Raw genomic sequence first — 20,383 nt, 5'->3', positions numbered from 1 at the left:
TTTAATTAGTTAAATGCCAGCAGTTTGCTCTCAGGCCTCCATAATGGGCCCTGGTGGCCTGTTACTGCAGCTCCGTTATTGGAAAGAAGCTGCTGGTGAATTTGATTAAAACCTGAAGGAAGCACAGGATTAGAGGTTGGATACATTTATGATCAATTTGACAAATTTCCTAAGTAATTTATGGAAATCTACATGCACCTTCAGAATAATGCAAAGAGAGATTTAGATTTATTTATTTATTTTCTTAATTTATTTATTCATTTTTTTTAAAGCTGAATTTGAGAAAAGGCCTACAGTCAAGGGATTCCTCTGTGACTTCAGAGAAATTACAGATTTCGGGCTTTCAATAAAAAAATAAAAACGAACAAAAAAAACACTTTGAGTTTCTCTATAGAGCATCGATGCAGAACCACAGGCTGAACGTGTGTGCGATGTTACATATAGCCTCGTTGCATAACAAGAAGGTTTTTATTTTTTTTGCTCTGAAATTGAAAATAAATGTGCTAAACCATGAAGGAAACTGTTTTCTTAGAAAATATTTTCATATTCTCGTTAGGCTTCGCTGATCAGATTTTTAGTTTTCTCCTTTTACTCCTAATTCTTTAAATCTTTAAAGTACAAAAATGCGAGATGAGAAATATCCTAAACAGAAAGAAAAAGAAAAAAAAACACGTCGGTTTTAATGCGCCGAATGTATTTATTTACCTACTTATTTATTTAGTACCTCAGTCAATGTGTTGTCGATTGTGCAGCACTGATCCCTGAAATAATTTAGTCGACAATCAGCGCGTCTCAGCGCCGCATCCCGCCGGTTCGGTGCTGCGTGTAATTTGCTCGCTCCGGTGACGCGCTGCAGCCAATCAGTGCAGTGCATCTCTGCGCGTGGAGACGGAATATACATGTGTAAACGCGCGCGCGCGCGATGTGTTTGTGTGGCGGACTGGGCTGTGATGAAGAAGAGGATCACACGCGCCAGTCCTCCGCGCGGCTTCAGTCCTGTTTACAACACCGGACGAAACGAACGTCAGTGCAGTAAAAGTTGATTTATTTTATTTTTTTTTATTTTTTTCTCTCACCAGCAGAAGGAAACTTAAGAAGGATTGCTTGGAGCTCCTCGCCTGACTGCTGCTGCTGCTGCTGCTTGTTTTGATCCAACTTTCACTACTTGACTGGACGTAATGGCTTTTCCACGCAGAAGGTTACAGGAGCCTTCAGCCGGGATGTAGCGGAGGACGGAGCCGCTCAACGCCGCAGCTGTACCCGCCTCGTTCCCTCAGCAGCTCGGCTCGTCGTTAAACAGTTCGTGTTGATGAAACTCTGCTGAACATCTGAGCGTCGGTGGACCGTTTATGATGCCTCCCGCCTGGAGGTAGCTCTTTTTTTTTTCTTCTTTCTTTCTTTCCTTTTTTTTTTTCTTTTTTCGCACCGCATCACAGCCCCTCACACCAGCGATGACTATGAGCTCTATATCGGACGCGTTAGTCTCGGCTGATCCTTCAAAGTCGGCGTTTTTGGAGTTCGGCGGCCACGGCTACCCGGGACACCAGCAGCCCCCCTCGGGTCTGGCCCACAACCATTACCCGGTCCACAGTCTGCACGCTGTCGGGGGCCACGGTCAGCACGACGGGCCCTTCGCGGCCGGAGCATCCTCGTACGGCCGCTCGCTGGGTTACCCGCCTTACCACGCTCCGGTGAGCTCGCATCATCCCGGGACTTACCTGCCCTACCAGCACGGCGGCCACGGCGGCGCGCTGGGACACACGAGGCTAGAAGACACTGGTAAGTCCTGTGTGTGGCTTATGTGTCTTTATCAACATTTTTGCATACACACACCCACGCGCACACATTTATTACAAAACTAAATTCTTCCTTATAAACATAAAATTGGATTGAACATTGAAAAGTAAAAATAGGATTTCTTACAGACATAGTGGGTACAAATGTATAAATAATAAATTAAGTACACTATATATTGTAATAATAATACTTATTATTATTATTATTATTATTATTATTATTATTATTATTATTATTATTATTCTGCGCTGTATAAAGGCCACCTTATAAAAGTCTGGCGCTCTAGCATGTTGACGTTAAGCATGATGCCATGGATAGGACATGATAATAATAATAATAATTATTATTATTATAACAATGGTGGTAGGGTAAATGAACAAACAAAAGGCTTGCGGGTCTCCAGTCTGTACACCATGACAGCAGGCCGCAGTGGAGCCCGGTAATTGGATCCACACACAGGTCGGCCACAGCGCCGTGTTTAGGGGGCTTTAAGGCGGGTAGAAGCTCTCCACACCAGGCTTGCGGTCTCCCGCAGCGGCCCTCATATTCCTCTATCATCATCCAGTCCATCATCTTCTACCCGCTGAGTGATGTGGCCGGCTGCCTTCATTCGATTTAAATTAACGCCGACGAAAAAAAATTGAAAACATTAATATTGTGATTTTTTATTTTTATCATTATTTTTTCTTTGTAGTTCTTCCACAGTCCCATGAAGAGCTAGTAGCCTGACATGATTATGAATGTGCCTTATATAATAACTAGGCTGCACCCTCCAGGAAATTCAGCTGAATAATCACGAAAAGTCCCCCCCCCCCAATCGAAATTAGATCGAACAATGAAAAGTAAAACTATAGGTGTTTATTAATACATCCATTCTAATCTTTGGGGCGATCAGAGGGTCTCACCGAAATCAACCAATTCCTTCACGTTGTTTTGGTCAAATTTGGACCAAGTATGGAACATGTCATGTGTGCAACATGGTTTCTGGCCTAAAGAAGCAGCAGAACTGGTCAATCTGCAAAAGTCATAAAAGAGGCGCACATGAAAGTCCTGGGTATGTAGTGAAAAAAATCAAAAATAAACATGAGTAATTCTGCCCCATGACCCTTGTAGCTGAAGTTGAAATTCAAAGTTAAATAAAATGTGACATTTATTTATTTCACATTTTGACATATTGCAGTGAAAAACAACAACAATAATAATAGCATTAATAATAGTGATACTGTATTTAAAAAATGTATTTATGTTCATTTAATTTACATTTTAGACTCATCAGCATATTATTTTGTAAATTTCAAAAATGTAAAATCACTAGAAATCCACATTTCTAAGTAAAGATATGAGGCGATTTGACAGAAGTATTAAATAGAATAGAAATATTTCCTCCTGATGTGAAAACGTCAAGAGTTTATCAGGATTTCATAAATTTGTAAGGCACTAAGCAGAATGCCTGAACAAGAGTCATTTGAGGTTTTCTGGGAAGAAAACATTTTTCATTGATCTCTCTGTCTGAGTCACTGTGATCTTTGGACTCAACGTAAAATAAATGAAACCCACAATTTTCTAGAACAGAAAAAAAAAATAAAAACTATGCAAATGTTTCTATAAATGACCTGTAGGTCATTTATAGAAACATTTGCATAATTATATCAGGATATATCCTGATAGAATTATTTCTTTTTGTATTTTCCTTTCATATGTGATCATCAGGTCTGGGGAATCCTGAACAAAATCTGTAACTATACTAAAAAAGAAAAAAAAATTCAATCGAACTGAAAATGATCGGCTTTAAGGTTTTCCTCTAAATGAGAAATGGAGTTGAGGATTTTGCGAGGCCGCTCTTTGTCTCCCGGTCTCCTGCCCATCGCCGCAGCAGCTCAGTTACCCAATCTGACCTCTTTTTGGGGCCTCGGCTCCAACGCAACTGTCCTCTCCTCCCACTGCAGGCGTACAGTTCACGTCATGTAAACGGATCCTGGGAAGACGTGCTCAGAGCGACTTTCTAAGAGGAACACAAAGAAAAGAAGGAAAGCCCTTCCAGCTGAGCCGTGTGTGTTCTCGGTATTTGCTTGGCACACCGTTTTTAAGAGGATCAGCAGGATCCGTCGTGCATATGCTCTCCAAAATATATCTTCTTTAAACATGCATTAGGCCATTGAAAGAGCAGAGTTTAAATCAGTGTGACTGTATTGAGGGCTGAGCTACCGTCTGGGCAAACACAAGATAACCTAGAATTTATTTATTTTTGTTTAAAGTTTGGAATAAAATGATAAATATAGTTAAAATCCATGTAGGAATGTGATAAGTAAAATAGGATGGAAGTTTCTTAAAATATAATAATGTCATGCGTGATGGGTGAGACTTCCATGACATAACCTCGAGTAAAGATATCAAAAACATAAAACAAATTTATCTCGTTATAAGCGAAAGCAACAATTACTGCTGCTGTGGATAAAATAACGTTCTGACTATTACAGCTGTGATAACGTTACCGTATATTTATTGTTCTTCCTGTTGAGATAAATAGTGGGTATACATAAAATCTCACAGTTCTGAACAGGATTATAACTTTTTGTCATTCTGGGTGATATTGACTTAAAAAGTTAGTATGATATTTTGTGCTATTTATTGATACGACAAAAGTGACAATTGGAACTGATTGTAATAATTTTGCTCCCGACATAAAGAAGTGTGATTAGCATCACTGATCTGCACACAGTGACTGTATTTAATCATAATTTTAGTTTATTGATATTCATTGACTCTCTCATGGAACAAAGGGGACAAAACAGTGAAATACATATTCCCTTTTAGAGCTTTCAGCCACCGCTAATTGCAATATATTATTTTTACAATAAATCCAAATTCCTGACACCATAAGAAACGTTTCATGACGATGATGAATCCCTGTTCGTACTGTGAGAGGAACCCTTAAACGCCCCACCAGCTGTTATCTGGTTAATGTAGGATCTTAGTTAGCACAAGAGCCTGCAGTCAACGGCTTAACAGTCATGCTGCGTTCGCAAATATGCTCACACACGGCTAAATTTGTCGCCATGGAAACAAGGGTAATTCATTTCGATTCAGTCACACACAGATTCCAACCGATCCCAGTTGTCAAAGAGTGCAGCATGGTCAACCCATTATTCAAAGTCAATTTAAAAAGTCTCTTATCGCAGGAAACCCAGCAGATTGTAGCAGCCTTCTTCCAAGGTTTTATCTGGAGGAGTGCAGAAACAAGTGGGGGAGGGGCAGCACAACTTTACTTAATCCTTTACATTACACAAAAAAACACAAGTGAGTTCAGCACTTTCTCTGCCACGTCATTCACAGGATTTTGAGACGTAGGAACAATACGACATGAAAAAGTACGTCTGAAGCTATAAAGCCTTGATATGCCTTCAGAAACAGATTATTGATGTTTGGTAAATAGAACAGACTCTGGCAGAAATACTTTAAAAAAAAAGTTTTATGTGGCACTAGAGGCCTTTACTCATTAATAACTGCACAGGCACAAGACATGATAATAAAAGAAATACATTTTGTTTTTATGAGGCTTTTCACTTCACACACATCAAGTAAAATGACAAACTCAATCCTAAACATGTCAAACAAAATCTTAAATACGTTAAAATTTTATGTTAAAAAAATAATAAAATAGAACAGAAATATCCCTTTTGTTCAACAGTGAAGAAATTCAGGTGTAACAGAAAAATCAAGATATAAAGGTTCACACAAAATATCAAAAAAGTGGTAAATTTATGCATATAAAAAAACATTATACATTATATATATATATATATATATATATATATATATATATATATATATATATATATATATATATATATATAATGATTAACAATAATAGTAATGTAATGTACAAGATTATAACATAAAGAATCAGACAGAATCCCAGAGATGTGCATCAGAGTAGAATGACATTTTACATGTGCAAAATGTGCATTGAACAATAAAAAATTGTTGGCTGTTTACTAGACAGGATATCAGTGCAGAGCAGAAAAACAGATGTGAAATAACAGCAGAAATGTTGTTTAAAAATGAGTAAAAACCAGCGTTCTGATGCCAGCATGTATGGAAACAGTTCTGAGGCAAACGGCCCGAGCCAGAACCGGTTCCAGAACAGAGACGTGTTCAGGGTGAGAAGTGGCGGCGTGCAGCGGACACACTGTGTGTGTGTGTCGGGTTCTAGGGAAAGATCTGCAGGGTCAGAAGGACACACGACATCATCAAGCCTGAGATGTTTTCATCAGCAATTTAAGACTTTGAATTTAAATATAAGTACATTTGTGTAAAACTTGTAGGCAGGGATTTATATAGTTACATTATTTTAAACTGGTAATTCTTAATATTTCCTAAATGTGTGAAAGCATAGCTGATAATGGTTAAAGTATAATATTCTATCAAGGTATAATGAAGTATTCTGATTTAGTAGTGTGCTGGATCATTACAAAGATAATGTATGTTTTTTTTATTATAGCTATATAGTTTATTGATATAGCGCAAACTTACAACAAATGTCATCTTCAGGCACTTTACAAACAATAAATCATTTTTGATCAAGTCACAAACATTCCTATTGATCTTAGTTCTCAAACAGCACAGTGTGCTGATTAATTACTCAGTCAATTAAAACGTTTCTAAGGAAACCCATCAGATTGCATCAAGTCGTTTCTTTCATATTATTATTTTTATATATACACATTGCCTGCTTTGTGTTTAAGAAACATGATTAACAATAATAATAATATATTAGTAACCGTATCTATATGGACGGTTGATGTTTAGTTGCTTACGGCAGTGAATTGACTTTTGAGAGAAGAGGGTTTTTTCTTCCAACTACTCCTTTTCATTCAAGATGTTGTTTATGTCAGCATGTGATTCAAACTGTAAGTAAGATAAATAAATAAATAAATAATGGTTCAGTGTATCTCAAAGAATGCTAGTCCGTTTAAGAAGCTTCATTCATTTTAGTTTGGAGACTTTCAATTTAAAAAAACCAACATATTTTTCTACCTCTCCAAATTGTGAAACATATCCGTATTCTGACATTGTGCTTTAGTTAACGTTTCTTTTTCTTTTTTCTTTTTTTGCATTTGCTTTGCGTCGTAAAGCTAAAGCTAGTTCCAGCTCTCCTTTGAAGTAAGGCATATTAAGCAAATTGCTCTCTTCCCTTTCGCCTCGCAGAACATGAGAAGCCCACAGCGGTGATAGAGAACGGCGAGGTGAGGCTGAACGGGAAGGGGAAGAAGATACGGAAGCCCCGGACCATCTACTCCAGCCTGCAGCTCCAGGCCCTCAACCAGCGCTTCCAGCAGACGCAGTACCTCGCCCTGCCCGAGAGGGCCGACCTCGCAGCCAAACTGGGCCTCACACAGACCCAGGTACCTGGAAACACGTGCAAAATATGGACGCTATTTATATTCGCTGTATCATTGTTTGCTTGTCCTCTTAAAGCACAGAAAATGAACGCAAAAGCGTTCCCAAACAGGTTTTTTTAGAACAGCTCTGATGCCTCTGACATTTCTACGTCATTTGTGTTGTGAAGCTGCTCACACACTGCAAAAACACACACTCTTATCAAGTGGTTTTTGTCCCTGGTTTCTAGTGCAAATGTCTTATTACACTTGAAATAAGATGAAGATGACTTACATGTATCTTTTTAGCAAGATATAGCAGGTTGTTTTTAAAAACACAATTCCTTAATATCGATAAAAAAGTTCTAATTCCATCAGCAGATAAATTTACTTATGACAAGACAATTTTCCCATGTTATAAGTGAAATAATCTTCCGATGGAACTAGTACTTTCTCATCAATATTGAGGTTTTTTTTAAAAGAAGCTTCTGTATCTTGCTGATGAGTTACTTTTGAGTTAGTTTTGTCTCAATTCATCTGCTTTAATATAGGTGCACTAGCAGCTAGACAAAAAATACTTAGTAAGATTGTGTGTTTTTTTTCCAGTGCATTGAAGGATTTTAACCCTCTCCCTCAAATTAAAAAATAAAAAGTAAAAAAATGAAACGAGATTTCCTGTATGAGCTTATATCAATCACGCCTTTAATTGTTTCTTCTGTTCACATTGAAGCAAATCAAACGCCTAAATAGGCGGCGGCACATTCCTCCACAGGTTCCTCCCGCTGGAAATAGATACTGGTTCTTTTACTTACATAAATGTAACATGTCATGGGGCGTTCATGTTCCAGCGTAAACAAACCTTGAGCTTATCTCCAAGCAGGTTTATTAGTCAATGGTTTGATTTCAGTTGATTTTGTGGTCACTGTGTGGTTTGGCTCAAAGCTGCAGCAGAACTGCAGAGAAGATCGTCAGGCAGGACTTGAATAGGTCTAGAGTCAGAAAAAGAGGCAGTTAACATCTCTGCAGACCCCACACATGCTGGACGCAAGCTGTTTTCATATTCAGGCCAGCGCTACAGAGCTAGCGAAAGCTAGCCACTACGGAGGCAGTTTGTTCCCCCAGGCGGTCTCTGTGATGAACTCAGGGTTCCACGCAGACTTGCACTAATTACACCTTCTGCTTATGTGAAAACGCTGCACATATACATATTTACAATGAAGAAAAAATTTATTTCCTTACTTTTATTTACTTATATTCCAAATGTCTACATTGAGAGAAAGCCAAGTCAAATTTTAAGATAGGATTTGAAGCAGATTATTTTCCTCTTAAAGTCATGTTTTCTTTTGTTTATGCTTTTTCTTAACGTATGAACTCACACTCGCATATTTGTTTCTGTTAAAAAAGTCAGTAAGCCACTGAACCATGTCTACTGCGGGTTATTTTATTTAAAAAAAATTTTTTATTTGATATTTTAGTATGCTAGGACAATTCAGACAGTCCTGTGGTGCAGTGGTTAGAGCGGGCGCCCCGTATACGAAGGCTACTGACATCAACGCGGCCGTCTTGGGTTCAAATCCCATCCTCAGTTCCTTTCTTCTCTCTACCCTAAAAAAAAAAAAAGTTCACGTTTCCTCTAAATGTTCCCCACACCCAGGTATAAATTAACAACTGTAATTTAAGATACTGGACATTTACCATATAAACCTTTGTGCTACCATTTATGCTGGATTACCTGCTGTAGGCGGGTCGGCTGACTGCCTGATGCAGTCGTTACTAACAAAAATGTAGAGCAGACTGAAAAACCTCTTTTTAAAAAGAATATATTGTTATAACATAACATTTATTAAAATATGTATTTTTTTATGGGCTAAAATATAGAATAAACACCTGTTAAATTATGCAGTAATTTTCTAGAGCAGCACTGGGAGTTAATACGTCAGTCTGTCTGCATCCGGCTGCTTCATGGTTTACTTGTCCTCTGTAGCTTTAAAATGGCGTCACCTTTCCGTGGCTCGACTGTTGGTGTTTTCAAGAGGGAGAAAATCTCTGAACTCGCTACTTTGTCCTTCTTGGAAGCAATGAAACAAAATTGCTATTACCTTACTGTGAGCCAACTGAGCCACTGGGTGACTCGTCTTTCATCACATGAAAAGGTCTTTAAACCACAGGAACAGTTTTGAAGAATTTCTTTTGGTAGTTTAGAAACTAATAATAATAATAATAATAATAATAATAATAATAAACAACCAACTAAAATATTATGAAAATAGTTTAAAGAAGTTGCTGTTTGTTTGGGACGGTCTTTGCTGCTTATTTTTAAGATATTCGAGAAAATACTTTTTTCTATTATTACTTAATGATTAGGGTTGTAAAAAAAAAAAAAGAAACACTTGCTGCTTATCGGTCTCGTATTTATCAGTATTTATAAAAACCCACAATTGCATTTAATTGTTGAAAGATTTAAAAGGAACTGCCAGGCAGAGATTTTGTCGATATTGTCTCACAGCTTTAATTAGAAGCTAAAGACGATTTTTAACGTAAATTAAACAATTAAATTAAACAATTAAATTAAACAATTAACTTCTTAATGGTGAGCTTCGTCTTGTCACAGACCAGGCAACTTGTTGTTTTTTAATGCTGAATTTTATATGGTAAAAAATAATAAGAAAAAAAATAAGAAACAATAATAATAAACTTAAATGCTTTAGGTCATGGCTTGTAAATGACAGCCTATATATTCCCTTTCATTTCCTCTAAAACTAGGAAGGCTCTACAATGCAGAGGGCTCCAAAATGTATTTAACACATACAAATTCAACAGGCTGCAGATTTAGCATTAATCTCCCGAATATTCTCAGTCTTTAAAAATGAATGATAATTCCACAAGTAGTGGGGAGACTTTATATCTGCAGTTCTGTGTAATTAAGAGTTCCTGTAGCTCAGGGCTCTGCAATCACAAACCAACGAGCCGCTTTCTTGCCTTCAGTGCGGCTGAATAAACGCCGTTTAGAGCCACAAATCTCACATAACCTTTTGTGAAAAGATAACATAAAAATATTTCATTGAATATCTATAGTTGAAAATTTGTGGTCATTTTTTTAAAGAACCGCCGTTTTAATTTGCTTTGAGGTTTTAAAACCAAGAAAAGCGTAAAACATTTACAAAAAGAGGATTGATACATTTTCTTCTATGGAATGTTGATGTTTGTGGAAAATGATAAAAATAAAAAAGTCTCCAAAGTAATGATGGGAAAAAAAGTAATAAATATTACCCGTACGTGTGTCAGTCTGTTATGGAAATCTAATGCTAGATTTGTTCCATGCAAAAGAAAAAAAAACAACAACTGCTAAATCTGCGTTTGTTATGTTTGTATTTTTGTAAAACAAAACATGCTGGTTCTTCACTTTTTTGGGGTTAAATTATTATGAGCCACTGCGGAGAGTTCATGGAGCCTCCTGCGGCTCTGGAGCCACAGTTTGCGGGCCCCGGCTCTGGCTTTAACAGGCAAAATGGCAACAGCCACAAACTAAACTCTCAAGTTGAAAAATCCATCTGTGGAAGCGTTGACAGTTTATGGGTGTGACTCGGTTCTTTGAACAGTAACTTCATTTGAATAACTCCAGTGGAAACAAACAGTAACAGAGCTGTATTATTAACATGAAATAGCATATTACTATATGTTATTATATAGTCAAAAAAATCATCAGTTAATATACATGTGGGATATTTTTTGACACATGGTTAGGCTAACATTTCTATCTACAGTTACACCAGATTCGTCAATAAAAGTGAAAAATCTGGTTCTGAGCTGAGAACAGGTGTAACATTAACTTGGACTGAGTGGGAGTACTTCAGCTGCTACACGCGTGTGCGTGCGTGTGTGTGTGTGTGTGTGTGTGTGTGTGTGGGGTGGGGGGTGTTAATGTACTGGCTACACATTGCGCCTTGTGTCATCAGTTGAATGGTTCTAATCTCCAATGAATGAACAGCCACAGATATGTTTACACTGGGGGAATTAGATGATCCATCGATTTGCCTCTGCCTGTTGTGGTAATAAAGCTCTGGGGAGGCAGCAGTTCGCCTGTAATTTACACGTCTACTGAGGAAGCAGTCGTAGAAAGTGGACTGTAACTGACATTGGCAAAGGTTTGATAGGAGTTTAACCGCCATGCTATTAAAAGGAGTTATGAGGATTATCGAGAATACAGGCCCAGTTTTTTTAGAAAGGTTTTTTTTTTTTTTTTTTAAACGGGCAATCATGCAATTATTTTGCCACGTTTTTACATCGTGACATAAGAATGCAGTGTATGATATTATCGGCGAGCAGAATTTCTGAAATATGAATGAAACATCATGAAAGCAGGAGGGTGAGGCATTCTTTGTACTCGTTTATTACCCTGTGTGGTTCACATTTACAGGAAAAAACGTTTCCCACTAAAATCTTCACACTGCTCAGCAACAGGCAGACAAACCAAATCTGCTCCCCTGTCACTTTGACAACGACGCCTTGCAATGAAGAGCTAAATCGATTATGATCACGCAGAGGGTAAAACTGGGAGAACTGAAACTGAACCTCAATTTGTGGCGACTAGCTAATCGGGAACATCTTTGACAAACTAATGTTTCCCTTATGCAGATGTGTGTAAGATAGCTTGCTGAATTGTTAACTTGCGTCCTCTCTTTTGCGATATCTCTTCTTTAAGACAGAAGAAGACAAACAGTTCAACTTCAATTATAGTTTTCTTTTCCAACCAAATTAATCCAAGTTTCTTATCTAGCCTCAGACACTTAAATATGAAAAAATTAAGCTTTTTTAATAATCAAGTCTTTCAAAATGACTAAAAAGTGACAATTGTGCAGAGTGTAAAATTTACAGTGTCACAATTGACATCACTGTCTTGTTTTTAACCTTTGTCTATTCGCAGTTCAGTATTTGCTAATTCACCCATCAGCAGATTTTTCTGTCAAGAGTAAATTTGCCTTTTTTTCTTTCTTATTACTTCATTCTTTCTTGCCTTCTTGTTTCTTTTTTCTGCCTTTTCTGAAATATTGACAAGAAAAATAAGCCTTAGAAAGTGAAGAACAGAGCTCCAATGCTAGCTGACATGCTATTAGGTGGTGTTTCCAAAGCAACCAATCCAGCAGTGCCATTCATTTTTCTTTGCAGTAACAGACTGTCCCCATAAAAAGCAGCGATAAGGAAGGTTGTGGTGCTTTCCATGATGCGTATTAACACATATTCAGGTACGGTTGGTGTTTGAATGATTAAAATAGGCAGTTAAAACTTAGTCTCAAATGTTAATTTTTTTCCTTGAGTCTTGATGGGTTCAGAAAGCCTCGGTGTGTGCTGTGTAAGGCTGGAGGTGGAATTTTACCCACTGAGAGAAACTCAGAGAGCAGTTTGCTGATTGGTGTGAAACCGATTCCATTTCAATGAACTGCATGACTGTCATTTGCGTCCATGATGATTTTTTACTATATTAGAACAAATCACAATCTGGATAAAGTTAAGTTTATGTTTAGAGGCTTACCTTATTTTGAAAGATGAGTATGCCTTTTATCCAATGTTTTTGTTGGTTGTTTTTCATGTTTGTTTCTACAAAGTGATCAAAAACGTCCGTGCTGCGGTTTTTGTGGACGTTTTACTTGATCTAAGTCTAATTACATTTTAAAAACTGTATTATAAGAAAATACAAGAACAGTTAAAAACATTATTTTTAGCTACCCTGCATGAGCGGTAATTAGTTATTCATTCCAGTATTCGCTATCGCATAAGCAATGTTGCTATTGTGTTGGAGAGCAGGAAATAGGGCTTGACTATATTTTTAAAACTAAATAATTAATTATTAATATAATGTTTTCAACTGTTTTTAGCATTATGCATCAGAAATTGGTACAGTTAATTTCTCACAGGCTGTTTACATTTCCAAACCCAGTGTGTTTTATAAAACACCGATCTCAAACACAACACTGGGCTTGGTTTAGTCTTCCTCACACGGCTCAACGTGTTGTAGGAAATACAGTTCCTTTTAAAAGAACTTACTACACCTTGTGTTTCCTCTCACTTCGCTGACACTGAAAAGAGCAAAATGCATTTTTCTTCTTCTTCTCTCAGTAACAACTTCCACCGAAAAGAGTATTGTGGTTAATCTCACCTGGTAATTCCTATTTATGGTACGCTTACAGATCAGAAAACGATCTGAGTTTCCAACCCATTTTCACTCCCTACTTGTCATATATTGACACTTGTGCAGGTCCCTCAGCATCACATGTTGACGCGTCGGGTACACCCTTCACGTCAATAATTGAAGCGTAAGCCTAACTGTAACTTTTCCCCTAACCCTGCCCAGATCGTCGTTTTTTGACGCTTAGGGAGCGCCCTTCGTGTGAATTGTTGACGCAAAGTGGTTTCCCGACGCGTCAACATGTGACGCTGAGGGAACCTTCCAAAATCGTCAACATATGACGCTTTCCCAAATCGTCACATATTGACGCGAAGGGGGTACCATGTGACGCATGGTCAGAACTCATCCCAACTCGTCAATATATGACGAGTAGGGAGTGAGAATGTGTTGGAGTTTCAGTATGAGGGTCGGTTGTGCTGCCACCTGTTGGTCACCAAGGGATTTCAGAGGAGGCTCAACTCCAGTATGCTTAATTTTACCAATTGTTGGAGCAACACAGATGCATGAAAGTTGCATTCAACTAAACTGTCCTTATTTGTCATAATAGATGCACAACTAGCTTTGAGCATTTCTGGTGTTTGGCCAGTACCATAGCAATAAACCACCAATGAATATGACTGATCTTAATTAATCTCACGATAAATAAAAATGAGCTTCAATTTTGAATTTTGCAATTTTTGCATTTTCTCTTCTGATGATTTGTATTTTTAAAGAGCAATTAAAAGCAGCCTGAAAACTGATTTTGAGACTTTATGATCCATTTTATTTATGCTTTCAATTGTGTGTGTGTTTATTTATTTCTGTTTCATTCAATATTTGTGGTTGCTGTAGTTTAATTTAAATATTGAAAATGTCCTCCTGTCCCAGTGTTAAGTGTTCTCTAAAAAATTAAAGTTTATAGGTCTTCGAGAGAGCAAACTGGAAAAGGGACTCAAAAGAGCAATATTGTCATTAATTGCGATAATTACGTGGACAATTTATCGTCCAGCAAAATTTGTGATTGTGACAGGCCTATTAACCGTCTCATATATTTTCAATAAACAGATCGACAGCATTTTGCTGTCTCACGTGAGGAATAGCTACTTTATACTTATCTGGTTTGTGCATTTTTACCTCCCTCTTCTCTCTTTACCTCCTTGTTGTTGTTTGCGACACACACGTCATCTCATTATTTAAACAAATTGAGTTTTAGAGATGCTTACGCATGATAAACAAACACATTACAATTTTAAAAAGCCCAGCTGCTCCACCTGTGCACTTGAACCTTACATGTGCACATCCACGAATCAGTCAATCTTTACAAGCCTTTGTACAAACTCTTTCCTCTCCTTGTGGTCACATGGTCAACTGTAATTAGCTCAGTCTGCGAATGTTAATACTGTCTGTGTGTTATGTACCGGCCACATTCTTCTCAGTACCCTGGAGCCCACACAGTAACACACCAATACAAACATATGCATCTACTTAAATACATTTAGCCCGAGTGGATGCTTTCATACACATATAAAGAAACACACACACTTGGAGATAGTGATCATACACCCCATCGCCATCCCTCCTCCATGCCATTAGGCCGCCTGCCAAACACTGACCACTTTCCACTGAAATCGCAACTGTTCCCAGACGCTGCTGAGAAATGGCACGTAGCACATTTCTGATGTTTTTTTTTCTTTTCTCAAAAATATATTCATCATGTACATATGCACACACAGGCGCACCCACACACGCGCGCGCACACACACACACACACACACACACACACACACACACACACACACGCACACACACACACACACACACACACACACACACAAACACTCATTCATGTAATTCTGGTTTATGACACCATTATGACTTTTGGGGTGTTTATGGGGACAGACCTCTTTCTCTCTGTCTCTCTCTCCCTATATCTCTCTCTCTTTCTGTCACACACATGCACACGCACCTCCCCCCCACCCCCCCACACATACAAAAGCAAGCAAATTTAAAGGTTGCTGAAGATTGTGGAATATTTTGAATTTAGTGTGATTCACTGATGGTTCTCATACACACTCAAATATACCTGGAATGCCTCTGAGCTGCACTCCCTCGTTAAAGTTGTGCACTGCAAAAACACAAAATCTTACCAAGTATTTTGGTCTAGTTTCTAGATCAACAAAACTAACTGTTACAAGTAACTTTTTAGCAAGACAAAGGAGCTTGTTTGAAGTAAATAACTCCTTGATGTTGATCTGACAGTGGAACAAGTACTTTTTCATCAATATTACACAATTATTTACTTAAAATAAGCTCCTTTATCTTACTGAAAAGTGACTTGTAAGTTAGTTTTCCTTAAAAACCCCCTCTTGACTAAAAACCCAACTGTTTGGAGTTGCTTTTGAAACATAATCAATGAAACATTAATCAACATTTTGATGTGTAATGATGGCACTTGACAGTTGTTGGCTGTGTGCTCTACAACTTTGTATTTTTTTGTGTGTTTTTATGATGTAAAGCACTTCAAACTGCCTTGTTGCAAGAGATGAACTTGATTGATTTATTGATCTAATTTCAAGTACAATCAGATCTCTGCACCAGAAACTAGACAAAAAGACTTGGTGAGATGTTATGTTTTTGCAGTGTGGTGTTGGTAGTATTTAGTAGCTAACCTCCCCTGAATGCTGTCAGTTGTCTGCTGCTTTGTGAATATGAGAACCATAATCACTGTAGAAATCCTCGCACCTGAGCTGTTTTCCCTTCACAGGCTGTTGATTGACTGTTGGCTTAATAGACTTTCTTCACTTGCTTTAGGTGTTCACTCACTGCAGTTAAGACATTTCATAAACTGCTGACACTCATTAGTATCTCTTTATAATTGTAATGTTCTAATTCTTATGCAAACACACAGTGAACTTTAAAAGCAAGTCACGATATGTTAGATTCACTTCAATGTGCAAAATGTAGAATCTGAATAATTTTTGAGATTTTAAAAAGCAGAGGTTGTTTTTCAACAACATGTGCTTAAATCAAGTTGGGTCTCTATTTTTATGGAGTGGTTATTGTACTTTATGTGTTTACCATCATGCAGTTTAACTTCAGAAGGACGGTGTGGTCAGCAGATACTCTTGAGGAACAGGGATCTGTCAAAGTTTTACTGTCTGTGATTTTGTGGCTAATTAGCTCAAATGCTGGGTGTGTAAGAATTGTTCTGTTTTGATCATCAAATAAAGGGATCATTTTTTCCACATATTTAAGTCAATTTAAGAAGTCAGAGGTTGGATTGGATTTTTATTTTATAGGATTAAATATTTGCTATAAAAGCACTTCAGACATCAATATAAACAGCCATAAACTCCCACTGTAACAATACCAAGCAACCCCACTGCCAACACTGTTGTCTACTTTATTCCTTTGCGCTTTTTCCTCTTTTTCTCGTGCCAGAAAATGTTCTGCTTGAAAAAAGTTTCACTTATGAATGTCAGAATCAATTGCAGACAAATGTTTGAACTGTGCTATAGTTGGCGATTTGTTTATTTACCGTAAGAGGCTATTGTAATTTGATGCTTCACTGGCAGGCATACTGGAACAAAAACGCGGCAATTATGTTAACAACAGCATGACTGAATAATCTTTGACCACAGAGAAATGAATGGAGTGATAATCAGCTTCATTATCTGAAGGCTGATATTCTATCTCTAACCTTGCTTTTCCTTCTTTTAGTTAGAACCAGCGTATTTCACAAACCTCAGTGCCAGCATACATTAAAGCTAAGTGATAAATGTTTCAGAATTTGTAAATGCAGGTGTTTAATACTGTTGCTTCGTATTACACCTGTTAGTCAGGGGTAAGATCTTTACCTGGGTTCTATATTTTTGGATATTCTTCCACTAGCTTCTCAAAAGTTCCCTTTATTCCTTTCCTCCTCACAGAACTGACTTTGTCAACCTTAAGCCACTTTGTCACTAATTTGTGGCACAATTAGGGTCACACTTTAACTTCCTAGCTGATGTCTTGAGATGTTGTTTCAATATTTATATCTAATCTTCTGTCCTCATGATGGCTTACGTTTTGTGCCAAGTGTCACTGTGGTGCTCATTATAACAATTGACTTTTAGTTTCATCAGATAACAAGGAAAGTTTTCTACAATTGAAGGTGATCGTCTCTGTGTGTGTTTGAAAACAGCAGTCTGGCTAATCTGGCTGAAGATGGCTAATGCACAAATGAGCAAGGAATAGTAAAAAAAGGCACATTTTTTGAAAAGGGTTTTCAAAAACTGCAAGAGGAAATTTTATATTATACAGACCAAAGGCTTTTTGGTGCCCGTCACCCCCAAGTCCCCAGAAAAGAAAAACTAATTAAGTATTAGTCAGTGCATTTCTCTTTATTTGGTAGTGGAAAGTTAAGGCACACAAAGACATTTTAGTGATGTTTCCACATGTTGTATTTGTTTGATGTCAACCCCTAAAACAACAAAAAGGTCTAACTTTACAAAGGAAACTGACTCATTTATTCATGACAAGTTTTGTTGTCCCAAGTGAGGTTAATTAGGGGGAGCTTTTGAAAACCAAGAATCCTCAAAGTCTGCAGAAATTCTTCCCATTAAGTTACATATTTTTTTAGATTAACAGTTTAGCTCTGCTATTCAGAGTAAATCTTGTTTGAAGCAGGATAGATGTAACAGGCTGGGCTTACGGTCATTTTTCATCATAAAAACGGAGCCAGCGCTCGTCATACAGGGAGCTCTGAAGTTATGACTGATCATTTTCTTCTAAGGTACTTTGAGCCCAGCAAAAATTAAATACGCAAATATCTTTAGGAATTTATTAGGAATAGACGTTACATGTTCAAATCCCAATTGGGTCAACAAACACCAGAAAGTCACTTTTCTCCGGTTCCGATAAAAAATAACAGAAAAAAAATACATGCAAAAACATTTTAGTGACCTCAGAGAGCATAAACCAAAGAACAACATGAATTATTTCGAAACTGGAATGAACAAACATTTTTGGTAGATTCTATTTAGTTATTTTTTGTAGTTAGCATTTTTCATGTTTTCCATTTGTAAAAAACAATTTAGTTTTGCTTCAGTAGTGAGTAACTGCATGTGAAATGATGCTTTGCTACAGTTTTTTTGTCTATAGCAGTAAAATAAATATTTTACTTTTGTGTAATTTCTCACAGAAAATTACACAAAGTTGTCATTTTTTTAACATGTAGAGCATGCTTTGCACATTTTTTATTTAAATATGTATTTTTTTTATTATTTCCATAATTATGATGAATTTTCATGAGCCTGATTTTTTGGTACCTCATGGTGATTTTTCGGCGCACTGTGTAATTTCCGTGGACTTTTGGAAGAAAATGATTTTCCTAATTAGGCTGGAGCCGTTTATTTTTGTTTCACTTTTATTTCCTTTTAGTTTTTTACAGAGTTATGTAAAGGCAGAGTTTCATAAAATATGAACATAAAAACAGGCTGGAAAATGGATGCTGAATGAGAAAGAAAGCGTAATACTACTGTAAATGCCTCGTGGAGTTACAGCCTGTGAAACTGTGAAAAGTATAAACGCAGGTCTTCTCAGAGCTTACATTTTAAACCTTTGTTCTCAGCCCATTTCTTTCTCCCCTTTCCTTTTCCCCCAGGTGAAAATATGGTTCCAAAACAAACGGTCAAAGTACAAGAAGATCATGAAGAACGGTCCTTGTGGAGCCGAGGGAGATCACCTCGCCCCGCCGCCACCAGCCTCCTCCTCTCCATGCTCTCTGTGGGACATCAGTATGGCTGCCAAAGGCCCGCCTGTCCACTCTGGAGGATACATGAACAATTTTGGACACTGGTACTCTGGACATCAGCAGGACACCATGCCAAGGACTCAGATGATGTGACTGACGGAACAGATGCCAGACCTCTTGGATCAGTTGTGGATATTATACCAGCATGCTGAACTGGAAAGTGCATGGCTACATGTGCGTTACATTGCTTACAGTCTGAGCCACTTTGGAGGTAAAAATAGTATTGAGTGGCACATCCTGCTCTGCCTAAGAAGACATATTGAGCAACTTCTTGCTGAACACTGCAGCCCTGCCAACACAGGACGATTAAAGGAGTTCAGGAGCTGCTGAAGTGTCCCTTTGTAGCTGTTGCTGAAATACACTTATGGACATGCAATGTGTGTTTTTCCACCAAAACGTATATAAAAAATAATTGTTTTTTTAGGGCTTTCTAATATTTTTTTTAAGAACTGTAATAATTCAGTTAACCTACTTGTTGCGGATGTGGACAGTTTGAAGAGCTGAATGAAATAAAGAGTTCATGGGGAGCTGAAGTTTGAGCATCTTTTTTTGTTTGCTTAAAAATCTGACATTTATTGAATACTGACCCGTTCAATAAATGAAAACATCACTGAAAAGTCAATTTATTTCAGAAACTTTATCATTAAATGTAACACATTATATAGACTAGTTACATACAGACTGTTAACTGCTTGCAGTTAATGAAGATGTGACATTTAAAATTAAAACATTACAATAAAACCAATCAGGAAAACATTTTATATTACAGCAATTTGGGTTTAATAAAAAAAAAGTACATTTAATACTTAACAAAAGATTGTTTTCAAAAATGTACTTTTGATCTGACAGAAAGTCTCATCAGAAACCATATTCTAATTTACTAAATATTACTCTAATCTCCTAACATCCAACATTCTTACTCTGTATTCTAATGGGTCTTCTTGTTTGATGGTGAGTATCGAGCTGGAAAATAGACAATTTAATGACAATTTAATGTTTTATTTTTCCTTTTCATTCTGCATGGAACTTTAACAATGTCCTATCAGACATTTCTCTGTTTTCACAGTTTTTTTCAGATCCTGCAGGGCATGATTCTCTCTCTGCGGTTCCAGTCATACATATGTAATGTCACGACGTGTTCAGTGGAAGTCGTTCTCCAGCCTTTGAAATAAAAAAAATAAAAAATCAGTGCTTTGCTGAGAGGAAATCGCTCCTGTAGCTTCAACCTCGAATTAGAACCTAAATACTGTT

General features: G+C 37.4%; 1 protein-coding gene across 1 annotated transcript; it reads left to right on the top strand.

Annotated features, from left to right (window-relative positions):
- Positions 1-930: 930 nt before the first annotated feature.
- LOC102221875 (homeobox protein Dlx4a-like) lies at positions 931-19,646 on the top strand. The gene is made up of 3 exons (XM_005811804.2): positions 931-1,779; positions 7,006-7,202; positions 18,983-19,646. The coding sequence occupies exons 1-3, from the start codon at positions 1,452-1,454 to the stop codon at positions 19,223-19,225; spliced, it is 768 nt and encodes a 255-aa protein (XP_005811861.1). The 5' UTR covers positions 931-1,451; the 3' UTR covers positions 19,226-19,646.
- The last annotated feature ends 737 nt before the right edge of the window (positions 19,647-20,383 follow it).

This window comes from Xiphophorus maculatus, chromosome 16 (assembly GCF_002775205.1).
Source record: "Xiphophorus maculatus strain JP 163 A chromosome 16, X_maculatus-5.0-male, whole genome shotgun sequence".
In the NCBI taxonomy this organism is placed as follows: Eukaryota; Metazoa; Chordata; class Actinopteri; order Cyprinodontiformes; family Poeciliidae; genus Xiphophorus; species Xiphophorus maculatus.
This window is presented reverse-complemented; position numbering and strand designations above follow the sequence as displayed.

Excerpts from the sequence above, each read along its gene's own strand:
- LOC102221875 (XM_005811804.2), top strand. The coding sequence starts at position 1,452 with ATGACTATGAGCTCTATATCGGACGCGTTAGTCTCGGCTGATCCTTCA. Across the intron at positions 1,780-7,005 it reads CACGAGGCTAGAAGACACTG|AACATGAGAAGCCCACAGCG; the intron begins GTAAGTCCTGTG and ends TTCGCCTCGCAG. Across the intron at positions 7,203-18,982 it reads TGGGCCTCACACAGACCCAG|GTGAAAATATGGTTCCAAAA; the intron begins GTACCTGGAAAC and ends CTTTTCCCCCAG.